Source organism: Onychostruthus taczanowskii, unplaced genomic scaffold (assembly GCF_017590055.1).
Source record: "Onychostruthus taczanowskii isolate IOZ18803 unplaced genomic scaffold, ASM1759005v1 scaffold6, whole genome shotgun sequence".
Taxonomy (NCBI): Eukaryota; Metazoa; Chordata; class Aves; order Passeriformes; family Passeridae; genus Onychostruthus; species Onychostruthus taczanowskii.
Genome location: NW_024503679.1, coordinates 1,011,143 through 1,029,808, shown reverse-complemented (window position 1 = coordinate 1,029,808; position 18,666 = coordinate 1,011,143). Strand labels below are relative to the sequence as shown.

The following is an 18,666-nucleotide window of genomic DNA, read 5'->3' as shown; positions in this document are numbered from 1 at the left end:
ACAAGGATGCATTCCATCACTTTTCAAAGCACAGGATAACTCATTTCCACCTCCCTACCTTCCCAAGTAGACCACCACTTATCAATTCTGATATTTCAACAGTTATGAGCTTAAGAGTGGAGTTTAAATCAAAAAGCTTGAAGTGAGATATGCTCATCAGTGTGGAGAATTTGGGGTCCTGACTCGAGCTCAGCCTGGTGATGTTTTCCCTGTTGATGTTATCACAGAGCCTTTTTTTCTTCTGGGTTATCTCCAGCTTGCACAGCTTTGGGGTGGTGATCCGAGGGGCTGCTCAGCCCATCCTTATGGTTGAGGTTGTTAAGGAGTGTGCAGTCACCCAAAATCAAACCCTAGGCATTGAGAAATCTTCTGGATTTCCTTTCTCCCACTGTGGGAGCTCTGTGTGTCTCTGGTGATGGAGAAGAAAGGCTTTCTCCAGAGATCCTGCCTTCCTCAAGGAATGAGGGAGCAGGAAAGAGGCTGGGTGGGATGGGAGGTTCACCCTGAATCTGCAGGCGGTTTGTGGTGTGGGGCACCAGCACTTTCACAGCATTTTGGTATCACGAATCAGGGCTTGTCACGAGGAGATGCTGCAAGTTCTTGTGGAGGCTGAGTACATGTGGCTGCTGTCCCTGGCTGCTCCCAGTCACGGCTGTGGGGCTGAGCTGGAATCAATCAGAGCCTGTGGATGCGCCGTGACAAACTCCCTGTGCCCAGAGGCGATGGTCCCATAAATCCTGTAAGCATGTGCTTAACTTTGGGGAGCAAGGTGATTGCAAGGCAATATTTTATTCTTGTCAGCTTCAGCGTTAACAGTTACTAGAATCACTTGGGTAATTAAGCTCTTGGAAGAATAAAGTGAAAAAGCACCAGGTGTCTATGGAGATCTAAATCATTTTTCAGAGTGGGCAGAAGAGCAGTTTTTGGCTTTCCTCAGTAGCTGGAGTCCTAAAATCTCCAGAGACAGTGCAGATCCTCTCCAAATGAGCTAAAGGCAGCAGCCCTGCTTTTCTCAGGTACCTTTTGCCAACCACCTACAAGAAGCTGGTGAGTGACCAGGGCTTCGTATGTGACCATTGGTTGGAAATTTCAAAATAAAGAAAGGCCTTTTGCAAAAGGCATGGCTAAAATTTCATTCCAAAGAGTATTTTTGAGATGTATTAGTGTAACTGTTGCTGGAGTAACTGGCTACAAAATGCTGGTGCTTGTTTTGCAGTTGGGAAAGATAAGGCTGGGACTGTAGAAGGTGAACTGGTTTCCTTTATCTGTGGGATGTCATTGGGATGATCCCATCACTGTTTATAAATATTTATTACTGGGGTCATAGAACCATCATAGAATCATAGCATGGTTTGGGTAGGAAGGTAGGTCCCTACCTCTAAAGATCATCTTGTTCCACCCCCTGCCATGGACAGAGACACCTTCCACTAGCCCAGGGTGCTCCAAGCCCCGTCGAGCCTGGCCTTGGACACTTCCATGGGCAGCCATAGCTGTTCTGGGCAACCTGTGCCAGGGCCTCTCCACCCTCACAGGGATCAATTTCTCCCCAATATCCCATCTAACCCTGCCTTCTGGCAGTGGGAAGCCATTCCTTGTGTCTTGTCGCTCCATTCCTTCTCCCAAGTCCCTCTCCAGCTCTCCTGGAGCCCCTTTAGGCTCTGGCAGGGACTCTGAGCTCTCCCTGGAGTCTTCTCTTGTCCAGGTGAACACCCCCAACTCTCACAGCCTGGCTCCAGAACCTCCTCTCTCTGGGTTCCATGCAAGGCTCTGGGCTGAACTCTGCAGCCTTGGCCAGGGCCAGGACAGGGCTGTGGGGAGGAGATTCATGGAGCACCTGGAGATGGCCAGTCCCTGCTCCCAGGAGCAGCTGCTTCCCAAACACTCCCCCAGGTCTGTCCCTGAGAGGAAGGTCACCTTGGCCAAGGATTTTTGTGTCCAAAGCTGCCAAAATCCAATAAAGCCAAACCCCATTGTTTGGTCAGTGCCTTTCTTGGGGTCTTGTGGCCAGATGAGCAGCCCCAAAATGGCTTGTGCCTTGTCATTGCTGGCCAGGAGCTGGGCATGCCACCAGCTGGGCAGGACTAGCTCAGAGTCCCAGGGGGTGACACACAGTCCCCCTTGGGGAAGAAGCATGGAGTGAGGAGATGGAGCAACCACCTGAGCCCACACATGACGTGGGACCAGCCTGGCAGATGTCCAGATAGTGCATCTGGAGCTGAACCAAGTCAGGGCTACTTACATTTATGTAGGGCAGGATGATTAAAGCTCTGGCCTTTGCAATTCCACCTAAGTTGGGTAATTAGAGAACTGGCTTTATTGACTGGGTAGCATGGCATGAGGCAATGTGCATGCCCAGTCCACACCCCCTGCTCTTGATCCAGGCAAAGGAGAGCTCAGGGAGCTGCCTGTGTGTCTGAGGATGCAGCTGGGTACCCAGTGAGGGTTCTAGACAGTTCTACCAGGCCATCGGACACTTAATCTGCCCAGATCCCTGAGGGAACCTGCATGTGTAAACCTTTGTCACTGTGGCCATCATTATGCTGTGTTCTAGCAGGAAATAAACACACTTTGGGATGTGGCTTCTAATTTTCTTCCTGTTTCACAAGGGATTTGTATGAGACAGAAGCAGGAAGCAGGATCCTGCTGCAGCAGATGACTCCTGTCCCAAAGAGCTGATGAAATTTGTCACACCTGCACCACATACTGCCCTGATGAATCTCATCTTCATCCAGGCACAGTGGGTGAATAACATCACCACATCCGAATGGCCCCACTTCACCCCGGCAAGAAATTATTCCCCAGGGCATGAGGAAGTGGAAGGTGAGCACCAGTGGGAGAAGGTAACCCTGGAGCCCTCCTGGGGCTGTGCCAGGCTCTCACATCCATGGTGAACAGTGGTGGAGAGGGGGGAGCAGCTGGTTCTCCTCTGGGCCAGACTGCAGCCTTGTTTCCAAGCCAACCGGAGTTCCGTGAGCTCCCCGATCGCTGCAGACAATGAGCCCAGTGAGCCTCCTCCATATCGGGCTGAGCACAGCTGATGCTGGAGGCAGGGAAGGCTGAGACAAAGGGTGCTCAGCCCCTGCAGCACCTCAGTGTTCATCCTGCCCTTTGTAGCAGCTCAGTGTTCAGGTGAGAGGCTCTGGCAGGGATGAGACCACCTGGGAACAGCATTCCTGAACTGCCCAGGGCACTTGTCAACTCCAGGAAGTAAAAAAGTCTATCCCTGGTCGGGGGATGAAACCACTTGTGTGTTCTTCCCCCTGCAAAATGCCAAATTAACAGAGAATAAAGGGAATCAAACCTGGCACCAGTGAAAACCCAGGTAGTACCATCTTCATGGACTAGAAAGCAACACTGGAGCTTGGAGACCTGGCACAATCACGGTCCCCCCAGGGATGGTGGGCTCATGTTTATCCCATGGAATGATTAGGAATTTCTGCCTGGTGGGTCTCAGTGCAATTTTATTCTGATTTTGAGGCAGTGCAGCCTATTTTCCTATACCTTTCCCTCACATTCGCATCACATTTTCCTCACAAGTCGCTTGCCAGAGACTACTCAATTTAATGGTGGCACTGGGAGTCTTCTCCACACTTGGACCACAGCGCACTTCATGCGGGCTCCATGCCCCAGCTCCACCTCACGTCCCATCACAGGGTGGGCAGGAGAAGCTGGTAACCCCCCAAACCTTCTGCTCCCCCAGCACCCAGCTTCATCAGGAGCTGTAGGGATAGGACAGAGTAATGGGTACAAACTGAAAAGGGGAAAATTTAAGTTACATATTGGGGAGAAATTCCTCCCTGTGTGGGTGGGAGGCCCTGGCACAGGGTGCCCAGAGCAGCTGTGGCTGCCCCTGGATCCCTGGAAGTGTCCAAGGCCAGGCTGGACAGGGCTTGGGGCACCCTGGTCTAGTGGGAGGTGTCCCTGCCCATGGCAGGGGCTGGAATGAGATGAGCTTTAAGGTCCATTCCAACCCCTTTATATTGTGTAGCACCAGGAGCAGCTGAGGGAGCTGGGGCGGCTCAGCCTGGAGAAAAGGAGGCTCAGGAGGGACCTGCTGGCTCTGCACAGCCCCCTGACAGGAGGGGACAGCTGCGGGGGTCGGACTCTGCTTTCAGGGAACAGGATAAGAGGAGACGTCCTCAAGCTGTGCCAGGGGAGGATCAGGTTGGACACCAGGAGGAATTTTTTCATGGAAAACGTTGTCAGGCCTTGGATGGGGAGATGGTGGAGTCCCCATCCGTGGAGGTGTCCGAGGAAGGACTGGATGTGGCACTCAGTGCCGTGGTCTGGTTGACAGGATAATGTTGTGTCTCAGGTTGGAGTCGATGAGTTTCGGAGATCTTTTCCACCCCAGTGGGTGCGGTGGTTCCCTGCCGCACCCACCCTGGCGCAGCGCCACACTCAACATGGCGGCGCCGGCCTGAGGCGGGCGGGGGCTGGGTGGGGGCGTGTCGCGGCGGCGGCGGCGGGGCCGGGCGCGGGGAGGCCGCGGGAGCCGCCGCCGCTCCCTCAGCGCCTCGCCATGGACTCGGACGAGGGGTACAACTACGAGTTCGACGAGGACGAGGAGTGCAGCGAGGACAGCGGCGCGGAGGAGGACGAGGAGGACGAGGAGGAAGACGAGCCCGACGATAATCTGGACCTGGGCGAAGTAGAGCTGGTGGAGCCCGGGCTGCGCGTCGGCGGGGAGCGCGACGGGCTGTTGGGCAGCGAGACGGGCGGGCTGGGCCCCGGCGGCGGCGGCGGCGGTGGCGGCCTGGGCGGCGGGCCGGGTCCCGGCGGCGGCCCCGAGCAGGAGGAGGATTATCGCTACGAGGTGCTGACGGCCGAGCAGATCCTGCAGCACATGGTGGAGTGCATCCGCGAGGTCAACGAGGTCATCCAGGTGCGGCCCCCCGGCACCGGGACTGGGGGGGACGCACCGGGGAAGGGGCGTGGGGGGTGGCGGGACGGGCCAGCGGCCTCCTGCGGGGCACCGGACCCGGCCCGTCCGCGGGCCAGGGCCTCACACGCACTTCTCGGTAACCCCGGGGCTGGAGGGGGCTCCTGAGTATCCCCCGGGGCTGGACGGGGCTTAACTCGGTATCCTCCGAATCTGGAGGGGCGGGGGGGACGGCCCCTCTCGGTACACCCTGGGGCTGGAGAGGGCTCCTCGTCACCCCGTTCTCCCGGGAGGCCCCTCGGGCCCGGCCAGGATCTGGCTTCCTGCTGTGGAAGCGTCGGGAACGAGGCCTTTGGCACTGAAAGGGCTCCTCTTTCTTTGTGTGGTTGCGACCTGGGGGCCGTAATCTGTGGTTTTTTCTTTATTCTCCTCCGTCCTCATGATGTTTGGCGGGGTGTAGCTCCTCCAGCTCCTTTGCTAACCCGCGGAGTCCATGGCAAGCCCTGGAATTCCAGGAGAGGCACCGCTCTGGTTTTGTTGCCGTCTCCCTTCCCTTCCCCCCAGCCACACACAGAGGTTGAACCTTGTGTTTATTTCCAGCACACACCAGGAGGGGTACGAGCAATCCCTTCACAACAGTAACTTTTTTTACCCTCAGTTTTTAAGCGTGTCTCTTTAAAACTGAAATAGAGTTTGAAATAACATTTAGCTTCTTTAGATCAAAGTATCTCAGTCTTATCTTTTGGCTCCTAAGTTTTTGGGGAAAAAAAAATCAAGCCATTGAAGCGGTTTAGCATCCCTTTCTAAATGTTCGTGGCAGGGTTTGGCTCCAGCTCACCATAAAGTTCTTGATGCAGTTCACTTTTCTTCAGATGATGGGATTTCTTTAGTTCCCGTTTGCTCTACCATTATCCAGAGTCACTAGGAAGTGCTACCCTTTTCCAGTATGCCAAAGGGAATAGCATGAGGAATCTGTGGATATGAAATATTTAGGGATCCAGTGCCCAGAAAGCAGTTGTTTCAGTGGTTGTGTGTATTGGTAAATATCTTTAAACATGAGATGCCTCAGTGAATGTTTTTTCTCCAACTGTCCTGTGCTCTGCAGTGGCTGTAAAGCAACTTTAAAATATTGCTTTATGTGCTATAAATCCCCTGTAGTTTATATGGAGCTTGATGCAAACAGCTGTGAAAATATTTGCGTGCTAAATTAAATTAGTAAATGGCAATCCTTGAGTCAAATTAAAGTTTATAACTTTAATGATAGCATTGCCCATGTAAAGCTGAATAAAGGAGTCTGCCCGGATTAGCTGATTACCCTGCAGTTAAAGAAGATCTCATGGTTAAACAGGGATGTTTCTTTGCTCCCAGTTATTGATCCTGATGTAGGGAGGGAAACAGTTGGCAGGCAGACATGCAAACAGTTGGGACCTTCAGCTTTTTACTCTTTCAAATAGCTATTAAAATAGTGAGTCTGTGTTTAATGATTAAGATTGCAAAAGTCATGGCCCATTCTGTTTGTATTGAACAGACTCTGACATATTCCCTATCTTTGCATAAGACAAGTGGTGGAAAAGTTGCTGCCAGTGAGGAGCTGTGAGTGTTCCTGCTCCTGCATTTTCCATACCTGGCTGGTGGACTCACCTGCATGTTCATGAACTAATTTGTTAGAGAAGGTCCTGATTGCTGGTCTGAGTGGATTTGCCCCCTTCTACACTGCTCTGAAGCTGTTTGGAGAGAAATGGGTGGAGGTGAGGAGCCCCTTGTTGTGCCCCATCCCCGGGGTGGCAGCGGGAGGCCTGCCCCTGTGCTGGGCTCTGCAGAACCACCCCCGGACCTTCCGTGCCTGCTCTCCTGCTCCACTTACTGCCTGCGGTTTGCAGTACTTCCTCCTGGTTTAGCAGAGCAGGGTGCACAGAGTCTGTCTGTTGAGAATGTCATGGGTAAACTCGGGGCCCAAAACCAACTTATGCCCTGGAAAGCATCAGGAGAGGGTAGGAAAGCACTCAGTTGCCATGGATGGCTGTTAAATGCCAGCTTCCTGCCATCACATTTCTGGGCTGTTCTGAGGTAAATGGCCCGACTTTGGCCGATGCTTCAGGATTTGCTCATCCTCACTCCTGTGGCTGCTGGTGAAATCTTCCAGGGCTCTGTTCTGTTTATTTCCTTGTGTTTGGCACCCAACCAGGATTGCTGCTGCTGCTTTTCTGGTTCAGTAAACCTTTTCTGGAGTCACATTGGCTCGGGATCCTGCTGCGGATCCTCGGTTGCTGAGCTGTGATTCACTTGTTCCAGTCAAGTACTGGATGGCTTTGGTCCCTGTGTGTCTGCCGTGGGTTCTTGGGAGCAAATAGTGATGGTTATGGTTACATTTTTGAGTGCTTTGAACTTCCTTGTTCAAGGGAGATGTAATGTACAGCCTGAAAACTTCATCTGTGGGTCTTGTGCTCCCTTATGAGTGATATTTTTGATGATCAAGTGTAAGGTATAAATGGGGTTTTGTCATACAGCTGCAGCAAAAGGAAAATGGAACAGGGAGCCACAGAGTATTTGCAAGGAGGTATCTGAGCCATGGCAGGTATAACTCTATTAAAACACTCAATTTGAGCAGTTATTAGCTGACAGGGTTGAACGGTCTAAGTTAAATTTTTTCTCCTTTCTCCCATCCATGTGGTCATTTCCAAATAAAAGCTATGTACGAAAAAATGAACTTTTCAGGGCAGGGATTTGATATGATGGGGACTTTGCAGAAGTAGGAGCTAACTTGCAGTTGCTGCTCACAGAGCCTGTGATTCACCCCTTAGTGTGGAATGGGCTTTTGGAGACATGTGCTCAGTGCCAGACTCTTAGCACTTGCCCTCCCTAAGGCCACTGAACCTGCAGTGAACCAGGCAGGTTTCAGAACGTCTCAGATATTCTGAATATTTACACTTGCTCTTTCTTGTCTGAGCATAAGCAGGATTTCAGGTGTTTAGTGGTGGGTTCTGTACAGTATTTGGCACTTATGCTCATAATCTGATTTGTCTCCATGTGTCGCACAACAAGAATTCCCCTTGCTCTCCAAATGCAAAAATAGGGGTATGAATAACCCCATAACCTTGTGCTGTTGGTTGGCTGAGACTTGTGAACCTTAGAGTATTCCTCCCATCCTCTCCCTGTGATTAGGTGGAGCAGAGAGCCATTTGCCATGGTATTTGGAATTTTAGTTGTCTAAGTAAACAGGTGGATTTCTGGTGGTTTTCCAGCTGCTGGCAGAATAAGTTAGCAAGGGACTGTAAAAACCTAGACACAGAGGTGCTGTGGAACAAAAGGCTTCTCCTCCCAAAGGTATTTTCCCACAGTTGAATGTCTTCCCCATATTCTTCCTCTCTGAACTTTTGTCCAAAAAATCCCCTGCCCCTTCTTTTTTTTTTTTTTTTAATATCAGATTGCTATTTCCATTTTTGCTCTAGATTTTTTTTCTGAAAATAAACTTGAAAAATGTTTAGAATGGCATATTTATTTCTGCTCTGAGTAGAGCACATGATGTGTCTCTGTAGCCTGGCTTGGCCCAGTGTTCTCCTTGCTTTGATGCAACCTTGTGCAATTCCAGTATTACCAGGTGGGATTAATTTCCCCTTTTTACCTGCCTTTTTCTGGAGCATTCCAGTGGCATTGTTGTGATGTCACTGACCATATTCATTCTTCCTGGCCTTTGTAATGTTGAGGTGTTGAAAATACTGGGATGAAGCTCTGAGGTGGCAGAAAAAGGAGTTGAGCCTCTTGTTTTCTTTCCCCACCCCACAGCAGGGATCAGAATCCTGGACGTGGCTGGGTGTTGTGCCTGGCCTGCAAGATTGTGAGCATGTTGAGCTTCAGACCTGAGCTTTCTCTGGAAGGACATGGCATTCCTGGATCCAACAAAACTTAGTCTAGCTCGAAAATAACTTTTCTTTTGATAAAAGGCTTTAAATTAGATTTTTTAGAGACCAGGTCAGATGTAACATGAGAACATTTGCAGCAAGTACAGGTTTCTCATTTACATGATGGAGCTGGATGACTTCTTTGGCAGCAGGGTGAGGTCCTTGCTTGTAGAAGCTTTGCCATTAAAATATGTCCAAACCTCAGACCACTCTGAAGTTTAAAACCCATCTTTGTTGAGGAATGGCTTTTCCTGGAGGCCCCTGGAGTTCACAGCCCTGGTTAAATAGAGCTCTGTGATGACAAGTGCAAACCCATTGTTACAGGAGGGGTCTTGTTAAACAGTGACTTCACTTGCTTGGACAAAACATCCTGATTTTCAGGCAGGACTTAGGAAATCTTCCCAATACTGGTGTAGTTCAGCATACTGTGGGCAGTACATTCCAAAGGTGTTGCCCAAAACAGGGATGACTTGCCAGTGAGCAACAGGAATTGCTGCTTGTAGTACAGGGTCGTGCTTAAAATTGTATTTAATGCTCAAGATGACATCTTGGAAATCTGGAGTGCTTGGAGCTGCCTGACAAGCATTAGGTGGGAGTCTGTGGGTGGAAGCACTCGAGGCTGGTGCTGCTTCCATCCGGGTCCTCTCACAGCCCGAGGTGCATTAGCAAACCTCCTTGTGTGGTTACTTATTTGATAATAAAATTCATGTCAGGGGCCTGAATGTTATGATGCTGGAAGGAAATGCTTTGTTAAACCCCATGTTTCTGTCACGTGGTGTTTATAAGGTGTTTCATTATGGTAGGAATGCATTTAATATTTCCAAGGGATGGAATAAACTTCATTGTGACAAAGCATTCCTGGAATCTTGTATAAGCAATCACTCCAAAGCTTTTGGAAATGACATGGTGTCTGTTCCTGACTGCCAAGACATGTAATTCTGAGTATGATAGATTTTTTTTTTAAATATTGCTTTAAATTTCAGCATTAGCAGGTAGAAAAGTCTTGTTAAATCTCCAGAGGAATTTCAACTTAGTACTTAAATATGACCCATTTGCTTTGTACTTTATGTTTCTGTTAGGCCGCATGCAAATCTCATGGTTGACCACGTATGAAAACATTTGATGCTGGTTGCTTTTGTCTCAATGTAGTTTTCCCAAAATCACAGCAATGCAGCCTTTTCCTTAGAGGCCTTGGGGTGCAGATGGGGACCAGTGTGTTTTGGGATGTTTCAAAGTGAAACTGAAAACACTCATTTTTTTAAGCTGCTTTTAAATGTTTATTTCCAGAAAGCTAAAACTAAATAGTAAATACAGTTGTTGCTATTTCCTGTGGGTTTAATTTCAGTGAGCAGGACCGTTCCTGCTGTGCAAAGTAGAAGTGTTGTTTCTGCTGTAAAGTGGAAGCTGTGAGTCTGCAGTTGATGAGAAACAAAGTATTTCTGGGTGTTAAAGCATCATTAAAAACTAAAACATGGATTTCCCTTTTATACTTGTCCCAAAGTCTGACCCCTTAGTTTTAACCTTGCACGAGTTCAAGTTTCTAACAGCAAATAAACCCCAAAGCTCCAATGCCCTTTGGAAATGTAGGGCAGTCCTGTGTCTTTGGCACCTGTTGAATGGTTTTCAGTTTTCTATTTCTAAGCTAATTTCTCTTCCCCTTTACTCCATTAATGAAACAAATGAGACTGTGGTTCTGCTGTTGGTGTCAGCTGTGATAGTTGAAGGAAGTGAAGGTTGATCTCCACATTGTGCTTGTTTTAACAGTAAGTCAATGTTTTCATCCAGAATTTCTTTTCAGAAGCTTTTCTTTTTTTCTGGAGAAGGTAGCAACTCATTCCTCTGTTTAGGAGAGCTGGTTAGCTGGGAAAAGAACCTGGAATTTGTCTGTAACTGAGGTGGCTGGAAGTCCTTTCCACATAGCTCAGTCCTGAACTCCAGAGTCCTCCAGATTTCTGGTACTTCTGGAATTTTCGGGATCTGAATATTGTAAGTGATGTTTTCTCTTTGTGGCTGGCTATGCTGGATCCCTGACAGCCACAAAGGATGTTTGGAGGCCGTTGGGTGCATACAAGTGCATAATGCTGCTGAATTTCATCAAGTCATTTAGTAGCTGCAGCAACTGCAAGGAAATTGCAGCCTCGTTTATTGTAAAACACCTTGGGAGGGCTTGTAGCTGCTCAGTAATGCCAAGTGATGCATTTGAGCACAGCCTGCAATACAGATGCCTGAGGTTTGGGAGAGGGCTGCTGGCTTTGTGGGGGATGTTGGTGCAGGAGGAGGCTCTGAGGGGATGAGGCAGTTGGGTGGAGGAAAATCATTAGTAATTTGATAATGGAAATGCTGATAATATTTAGGTATCTTCACCATCCCAGCTGTTTGGTGTTGGGAGTGTTGGAAACCCTGAGCTTGGCCTGTATAGAATTCCTTGCCTTGCTCTTAGCTTTTGATCTTGAGCTGTCATGGAAACACTGTTTAAATAAATGCTTTGAAAACTGTCATCCAAGGCTTCCCTCAATGGTTGTTTCAGGTGTAACTGAGTTTATACTTCACAGGTATGCTCCTTTCCTGAATTTGGAATGCCCATGTGAGTGCAGGGGCTCTTGCAGGAGTGATCCCTTGTTTAGGTGGTGTAGCAATGCCAGGTCATTATCTCTGGTACTCAGAGCAGCTCACAGTGGTGAGAGTTTGAACCACTGTCCATACACAACACTCAAACAGAACCCTTGGCGTTGAGTCTTTTCCTTGTTTTTAAAGACTGAGAACTTCTTCCAGATGTTTGGAATAATTTCAGATCCAAGACCTGACGCAGATAGCTTTTGACAGCATCAAAGTCACTTGGAAGAAGTGAGTAAGCCCTTGTGAAAGCATCTTGGGCGGTTGTGGCGCATTTTGGCATTGCCAGCAGTCCTGCCTCGAGTTTTGGGCAACTTTTGGGAGTTGGTGGAGCACAAAGCTCATAGGCATTGCCACTGCCTAGTAAAAAGGGAGAAACAAAGAATTGGCTTTGGAGGGACGTGTCCCCCTTGGTGTCCTCCCTCTGGAGGAGCATGGAGCCCAGACAGCTGGGGAGGAGAGCGCAGCTTCTCCATGGCCGTATTACGGTGCCTGTCCTTGTTGCCAGGCTGCAGCACGTCTGTGTGAGGGCAGAAGGTTGTGGTCCTGTGGGGATGTATTTGGGAGAGGAGCCAAATACAGCTCTGGGGACAGGGCAGTAGCTGAGAGCCCTGAGACAGGTGGCTTTTGGCTGTAGTCTGGTAGTAATTGAGGGTACAGCCTACCTCAGGCTGGGCTTCTTGGTCTTCTCCTGGTGGTTTCCACTGGTACCCACTTACTGGTGCTGCCACATGAAGGTCCTTCTTCCCAGTCTTTCTAAAACATTCCTGGTTTCGTATCTTCCTTGGTTAAAAACTAATATGCTGAAGCACCATGTGGCACCTCTTGTTTCTGGGGACAGGCAGTGCAAGGATGATGTCTTGGCCATCTGCTTCAAAATTAAGTCTTGTGGGACAGTACTTGTGTCTCAAGCATGAAAGTGTGCAAGGCTTCGTGGTCTGAGGGGAGGGACTCTTCATGTACTGTGACACCACAAATAGGCCTTTTCATGTGCATTTTAATTCACAACAGATGAAGCTTTCATTGCTTTGTGATTTGAGGAATTTGAGAGCTGAAGGAAGATAGTCACAATGTTTGAAATTAAGAGCTTGGATATTTGCTTATTGCCTTTGCAGTCCTTTAGAAAAATTGTTTGATTTTTGCAGTGATTTCACCACATGAGGGATGCAGACTCTAAACTCTGTTTCCCAGCAGATAATCAGGATAGAGCAGGAGTTCCTGCTCGAAAGGGTTCTACTTGGGCACAGTTAAAGTCCTCTCAAAGTAGAGAACATACAGTAAAAACTTAACAGAATCAGAAGAATATGTATGATTGCACCTGAAAGTAGTCAAATGCCAAAATAACTGACTTTTTTGAGTGTTAGTTCAAAGATTTTCTTTTTAAACTAATATTTGCAATTCTTATTAAGGAGGCAGCCTGAAGAGAGTTTCTTTTCTTCCAAGGTGAAGAAATGAAAATTTGAAGTGGTTCTGAAGGTTCCCATTTCGTGCCTGGTGTTTGTGACTGGGTCAGCCTCTGAAGGAGCGTGTTGGGTGCTACTCTGCAAAGGGTGGTTTTTTGGCTGTTTTCTTCAGCAAAACACTTCCAGAGCCACAGAGGAAGGGGCTGGTATTTGAACAACACCCTTGTGTAAAACTCACAGCAAGACATGGCTGTTCTTACTGTCCTGTGCTTGCTTTGATGGGTGTGTGGACCTGGTACGGTAGTGACAGTGCACTGCTTCACTCTGGGTCACTTCTTTGGGGTTTGCCTTTGGGTTTTGGATTTGGGGCACTTGGGATGGGCTTGGCTGGCTTGAAACATCAACTGACTCAAACCATTCTGGTGTTTGAGTGTCTGACACTCATCCCCAGTGGTGCTTTTTGGGATGTACAGACACATGCACCCACAGCAGAGCCGTTACATGGATATTGGTCTTGGACAGTTCCCATTCCCTGGCTGCCTGGATACAGCTGTTTGCAGGGCTGTAGAATGCAGGGGATCAGGAACTCTCCAGTTAAAAGTGTCTCCTCTCTGCTCTTCCTGCTCAGCCCTCTGACCCCCTGAGCAGCTGCTTTGTTCCAGGTGCCAGAAGTGACGGTGTTTGAATTGTTCAACTCTGTCAGCAAAACAAGTGGATGTGCATCCACACCTCAACATTTCTGTGGTCTGTTTTGTGTGCACATCTAGTTAGAAGTGCATATTTAACTTTGGAAAGAGCTCTGGAGAGTTTTTCAAAATGTTGATGCCCTCTGCAGCTGGTAACTGTGGGCTTGGTGTGTTCTTGTGCAACAAAACACAAATGCAATCAGCATTCCTTTGTCTGGCAGACAGAAATGTGGAGAGGGATTAGTGGGAACCAGGAGGACTCACATGAATAAACAGTCTCCCTTGCAATGAGCTTTCCTGTGTGGGAAGAAAAACTTAAGACTGAGTTAACTCCTAGTTATCTTTAGCCTAGTCATCTAGCATTTGAGAATTAGGGAGTAAAAGGAATGGTGTGAAGAGAAGAGTGTGGGAGAGCCTTGTCTTGAGGTTGGATTCCAGAGCAGGAGCTTGGAAGGACAGAGCTTTGTTAAACAATGTGTATTAAAACTAGGCTGAACAGCAGCTTTTTAATAAAAGGGAGGACGAGCAACATCCCAGCTCTTAGTTAGCAGAATAATTTTTCCTCTGGGAGCAACAGTGTAAACTGGTAGGTCCTTGGAGTAAAATCTCACCTACTGTGCATAGATGAAAATAAGTATAATATAAAATAACAATTCAATAAAAAAATTAGCAATTTCTGTAGACTGTGAAGATCTGATGAAATAATGTGTCAGATGTCATTGTTTTGATAGTTTGTAATACTTCTACAATGGCTGAAAGGCCATCAGAGCAAATTAAGGTGATACTCTTTGATTTACACACATTTTAGATATGCATTAGGTTGTTCTGTAATTACCAGTCTCTTTATTTTACTTGATAATATGACATGCTTGAAATGTCCTTATTTGTATTGTTAATAGAGCTGAAATTGATGCTTGAAAATGTGCACAAAACCATTTCTGGCTGGGATGATAACTTCTAGGTGGGGAACAGTGCAAGGACTCGGAGTTCTCGGTAGGGATGATGGATACTGAAACTCTCTGGAGGGAGGATGTTTGGGCTCTGTGTCACTCTCGTGTGCCTGGTGTAATTCCCTACTGTCCTTTGCCAGGGTGTTTCTGCAGGGAGCACTGGGATTTGGAGGAGGCTGGGTGCCAGCCTGTTCAGTGCACTCATTTATTCACCAGTCATTAGTGTAATTATTCCTCTTGCTGCCCTGCACAGCAGTTACAAGGCAGGGCTGATTAGGTGGGGTTTTCCTCTTGCAGAAGCCAGTGTCTTGATGACAGTAATATTTTAATGGGAGAGGAACAAGGGATATCCTTGTCAGCTAATGTGGAGCCCATCAAATACAAAATTGCACGTCCAGGTTTGTTTCCCATTCCCTACCAAAAGGGAATAGAGATAGGGAATCTGCACCTTCTTGCTGGTTTGACTCCACAGCTGTAGAAACAATTCTGATAAAATGAGTGCAGGTCTGTGTAGAGGCAAGTCTTCAAAGCCCTTAAGTGAGAAAATGGTGAAAACACTGGAGATTTCCCATTCTCACCCACTGCTGTATGACTTGTGTTCTGCTATTTCTGTATCAGATCCCACCAGACTATTTTCTCGTAACTCGAGGGAGCTCAGGTAGCTGGTTAAAAATACCTGCAGCAATTAGAGACTGCAGTTAGACTTTGAGGTATATCTTGTTGGGAACAAGAGCAAACAAGTGATTGCTAAACTCCTCATGCCTCCAGAATATCTTTTCTTCAAAGGTAGCTTCTGCAGAACCCTTGGAGGAAAACGTTTTGGGGTATAAAGAAGCAAAATTACTTTTTGTAGCGGAAATCCCGGCTTATAAAATAACGTGTTTGCCAAGGCTGTGTTTTGTTGGCTGTAAAACTAAGTAAGAATAAATGAGCAGAGTGTGGTAGATAAACTGCGAAGTCATCATTAAAAAATGATCCCAGCTAGAAGAGGCTTGTTGGGAAAAGGATGCTGGCAGGTTTTCCAAGTGCAGATGCAGGTTGTGCCAGCAGAACAAAGTGCTTTTGCAGGTAAAGCTGCTTTTTGCAGGGAAGTGGTACAAGCCACAACCACATCTGCGCTGGGGCTGCTGCCAGCCTCAAGATGCTGCCAAAGATTACATCCCCAAGCCACTGCTGCATTGGCCGTGGTTTCCTGGGCCTAAAGAGTTTCTTAAGATGGCTAAAATTTTTTTTTTTCTTGATTGGGAGTTGTAGACTAAGGCATAGGCATCATCAGCATGGATTTCCTGCCTGTTTGTCAGGGTGACATTGAGTGCTTAAAACATATTTTGCCTGTGATGGGGAGATGAAATCACCCTGAGGAATGTGTTTTTTTCTTTCCTAAAATACTGTGGAGTGTGATGATGCTTCTCTGCAATGGGAAGACTTCCTCTTTGACCCAGTAAAGAGGGAATGGATCATAAAAGTGGGTGTTGCTTTGAAGCAGGGATAAAATCAGAAGCAGTGAAGGACAGAGAACTGAAGAAAAGTACTAAATGCTCACCTCACTAGGGCCTGGAGGGGAAACAGAAGCTAGAAAAATGTTAAGGTTTTTTTTTTGTTCTCCAAAAATACTCATGTAAATTGCCCCTGGATAAAAATTCTTGTGCTAAGCCCATTTTTCTCAGTAGTCATGCTGTTGATGAAGGGGTTAACACTTGCATGCCACCAGTGACTATGTATCCAAATATTTTTGAAGTAACCTGGCCATTGCCATGAGAGAAGTTATTCATTGGGATGGCTTTTGTTTACTTACCATGGTAGATCTTTAACTTGCCGGGCTTTGTGGCTGCCACCTCATTGTGTTTGTGGAAGAAGTTATCATCCCTTACAATTTTCTTTTTCCTGCCTGTATATTTGTTGGAAAATGTTAATTGTAATGTTCTGGACTGGAAGTCAGGACTCAGGACAGGCTGCACAGGCATATTACTGTGAGATTTTTGCATGGTGAGTTATTTCCCCCAAATACCTGTGAGTATGAGGACTGATTTCTGGGGATTTCTCTGTTCACAGTCAGGTTATCCTGTGATTTTCAGGAATCAACAGTGGCTGTCTTGAGGTGATACAGAGTTTGGCTGCATTATATCTTCTGTACTAAACAACTCGTGTCTTTGTGCCCAAGCACTCTGTGATAGGTGTTCTCCAGCAGTGCCCAGTAACAAAAGCAGGTGGGAGACAGATCACCCAAAACCTGAGATATAACCAGCTGTGTTTGAGAGACACGTTGATGCTGAACATCCTTGGAGGCTGATCCTCTGCTTGCACACTGTCTGAAGAGGGGACACCCTTAAATCATCATCTGGAAGGACAGTTTGAGAGCCCTTTGCTGAGAACTTATAAAAGTTAGCCCAGAAAATCAATTGTTTTCATGGCACACCTTTGAGCCTACAGACAGACCTGTCATGGAAATAGGCTGTGGAAAAAATCCACAAGTTATTGGGAATTTACCCTTCCCAGTACAGCTGTGATGCTGAGTATTAGAAAAATGCCTTCATTTTCCTAGAGTTTGTCTGATTTCTTCTATACATTGCAAGTATGCCATGGTATCATTATTTCTTCAAGTTGCTTCTGATACTTCCTCCACTGATCTGCTCATAGCAGCCTCCTAACACTGCCCTGGACTGGGTGGTGCCTCTGAATGTGCTTAAAGCAGCAAAAGCAAAGTTCTGTTGTGCTGAAGGTGTGCAAAATCCATGAAATGCTGGGTACTGTTAGCTGGGAAATCACTCACTGGGCAGAGCAGAGGTGCCTGTTCCTTACATTGCATGAGCTGCTGGAGAAGGAGCCAGCAGAGCCAGCAGTTTTCCTCCCTGGTGTGGAGAACAGTGCCAGTCTTCTCTAGATTTATAAATCCCAGGATGTGGGTACTGCCTCTGGCTTGCCTCTGGCTCTGGGCCAGGCCCTGGCAGTGCACTTGGTGGTGAAAGAGCCGAGTCAATGTACCAATACGTATTGGAGTGAGGGAAAAGAGCAGGGAAAGCTTTTTTGAGACTCCAGAAGACTTGTACAAAATGATTTAAAGGAAGAAAGCAGATGTACAGTTCATCTTTCAACTTTATTCCTTTAACATCCACTTCTGCCTGCAAACAGGACAGTTTCTGGAGCTCACACCAGCAGACCTGTACCTTCCCAGAAATGCACAGTTCATTCAGGAGTTGAGTCACTGAAGACAGCACATGAAAAATGTGCTTTGGGTTGTTTCCTTTTATCAGCTTGATGGGTAGCTGGCCTGACATATGCCACTTCCAGTCTTTCCAACGTTGACTAATAAAAGACCTTAAAAAAAAGTGTATTTCTGTCACGTGGCTACATTGAGGACACTTGGTAGTAGATATTGGCAGTATTCCCACAGTTTACTATCAAGATCTGCTGTTTGGTAGGCCAGGTGAATACAGCTCTCAGACATTGGGGTGAAGAGGGTGAGGACCCGCTCTTCATAGCTGGTGAGATAATGGAGAAGAAAAAGTAGGAACTTTGGCTCTACCTGGTATCAAAGTATACCCCAATGTGCTTTACAGTCTTTGGGATAAGAAGATGTGGGGGTCTGTTGATAAGGGAAGACCCAGCTTTAACATGCCTGACACATGCCTTTGGCAGACTGAGACAAACAGATTTCTTGGAAGCAGGTCCCTGTTGTCCAGGTTGTGCCAGCTCAGCTGTCTGGTGACACGGTGATCCTGTCTGTGTTAAAATAAACCAGCGACCCCCTTTACCCAGTCAGTTCCTGTGTCTGGTCACTCCTGCTCCCATCACTGACTCCAGTGGCAAGTCCAGGAGCCAGTGCTTGTGTGAGCTTGTGTTGCTGCTGAGTAAATATTTTCTGAGCTGGTCTGGTCTTGCCCAGTTACTGCCCTATTTCAGATTAAAATCGTAATCCAAGTTGCTGTCACTTCATCTCACAGGCAAAAATAGAGCTGGTGCATAGCAAAGCCGTTCTGGGTGTCTGGAGTCTGCCTCGGCCTCTCTGGAATCTTGTGCAGGGGGAGAGATCTCTGACCTGTGCTCTTGGGCCAGGCCATGGTGTTTTGGTGCTTACTGTCAGTCCCTGCCTGCATTGAGTATAGTTTTTTTTTTTCTGTGGCAAAATGTGCTTTTGCTTTCCTCTTGAAGCAACACAGTGTGTTTTATTCAAGCCAGGCATTAGTGAGAGAAGAATTGAAACTGTCCCTGTGTGTAGTCTTCTAGAGACTGTAT

The 18,666-nt window shown here is 47.5% G+C and overlaps 1 protein-coding gene across 3 annotated transcripts in view; it reads left to right on the top strand.

Annotated features, from left to right (window-relative positions):
- The first annotated feature begins 4,458 nt into the window (after window positions 1–4,458).
- ARIH1 (ariadne RBR E3 ubiquitin protein ligase 1) overlaps window positions 4,459–18,666 on the top strand; it is a 50,256-nt gene continuing 36,048 nt past the window's right edge. For all 3 annotated transcript variants that reach the window (XM_041418508.1, XM_041418507.1, XM_041418506.1), the window contains exon 1: window positions 4,459–4,885. In XM_041418508.1, coding sequence (XP_041274442.1) covers window positions 4,523–4,885 — 363 coding nt within the window. In that variant the 5' untranslated portion in view covers window positions 4,459–4,522. The remainder of the gene's footprint in view (window positions 4,886–18,666) is intronic.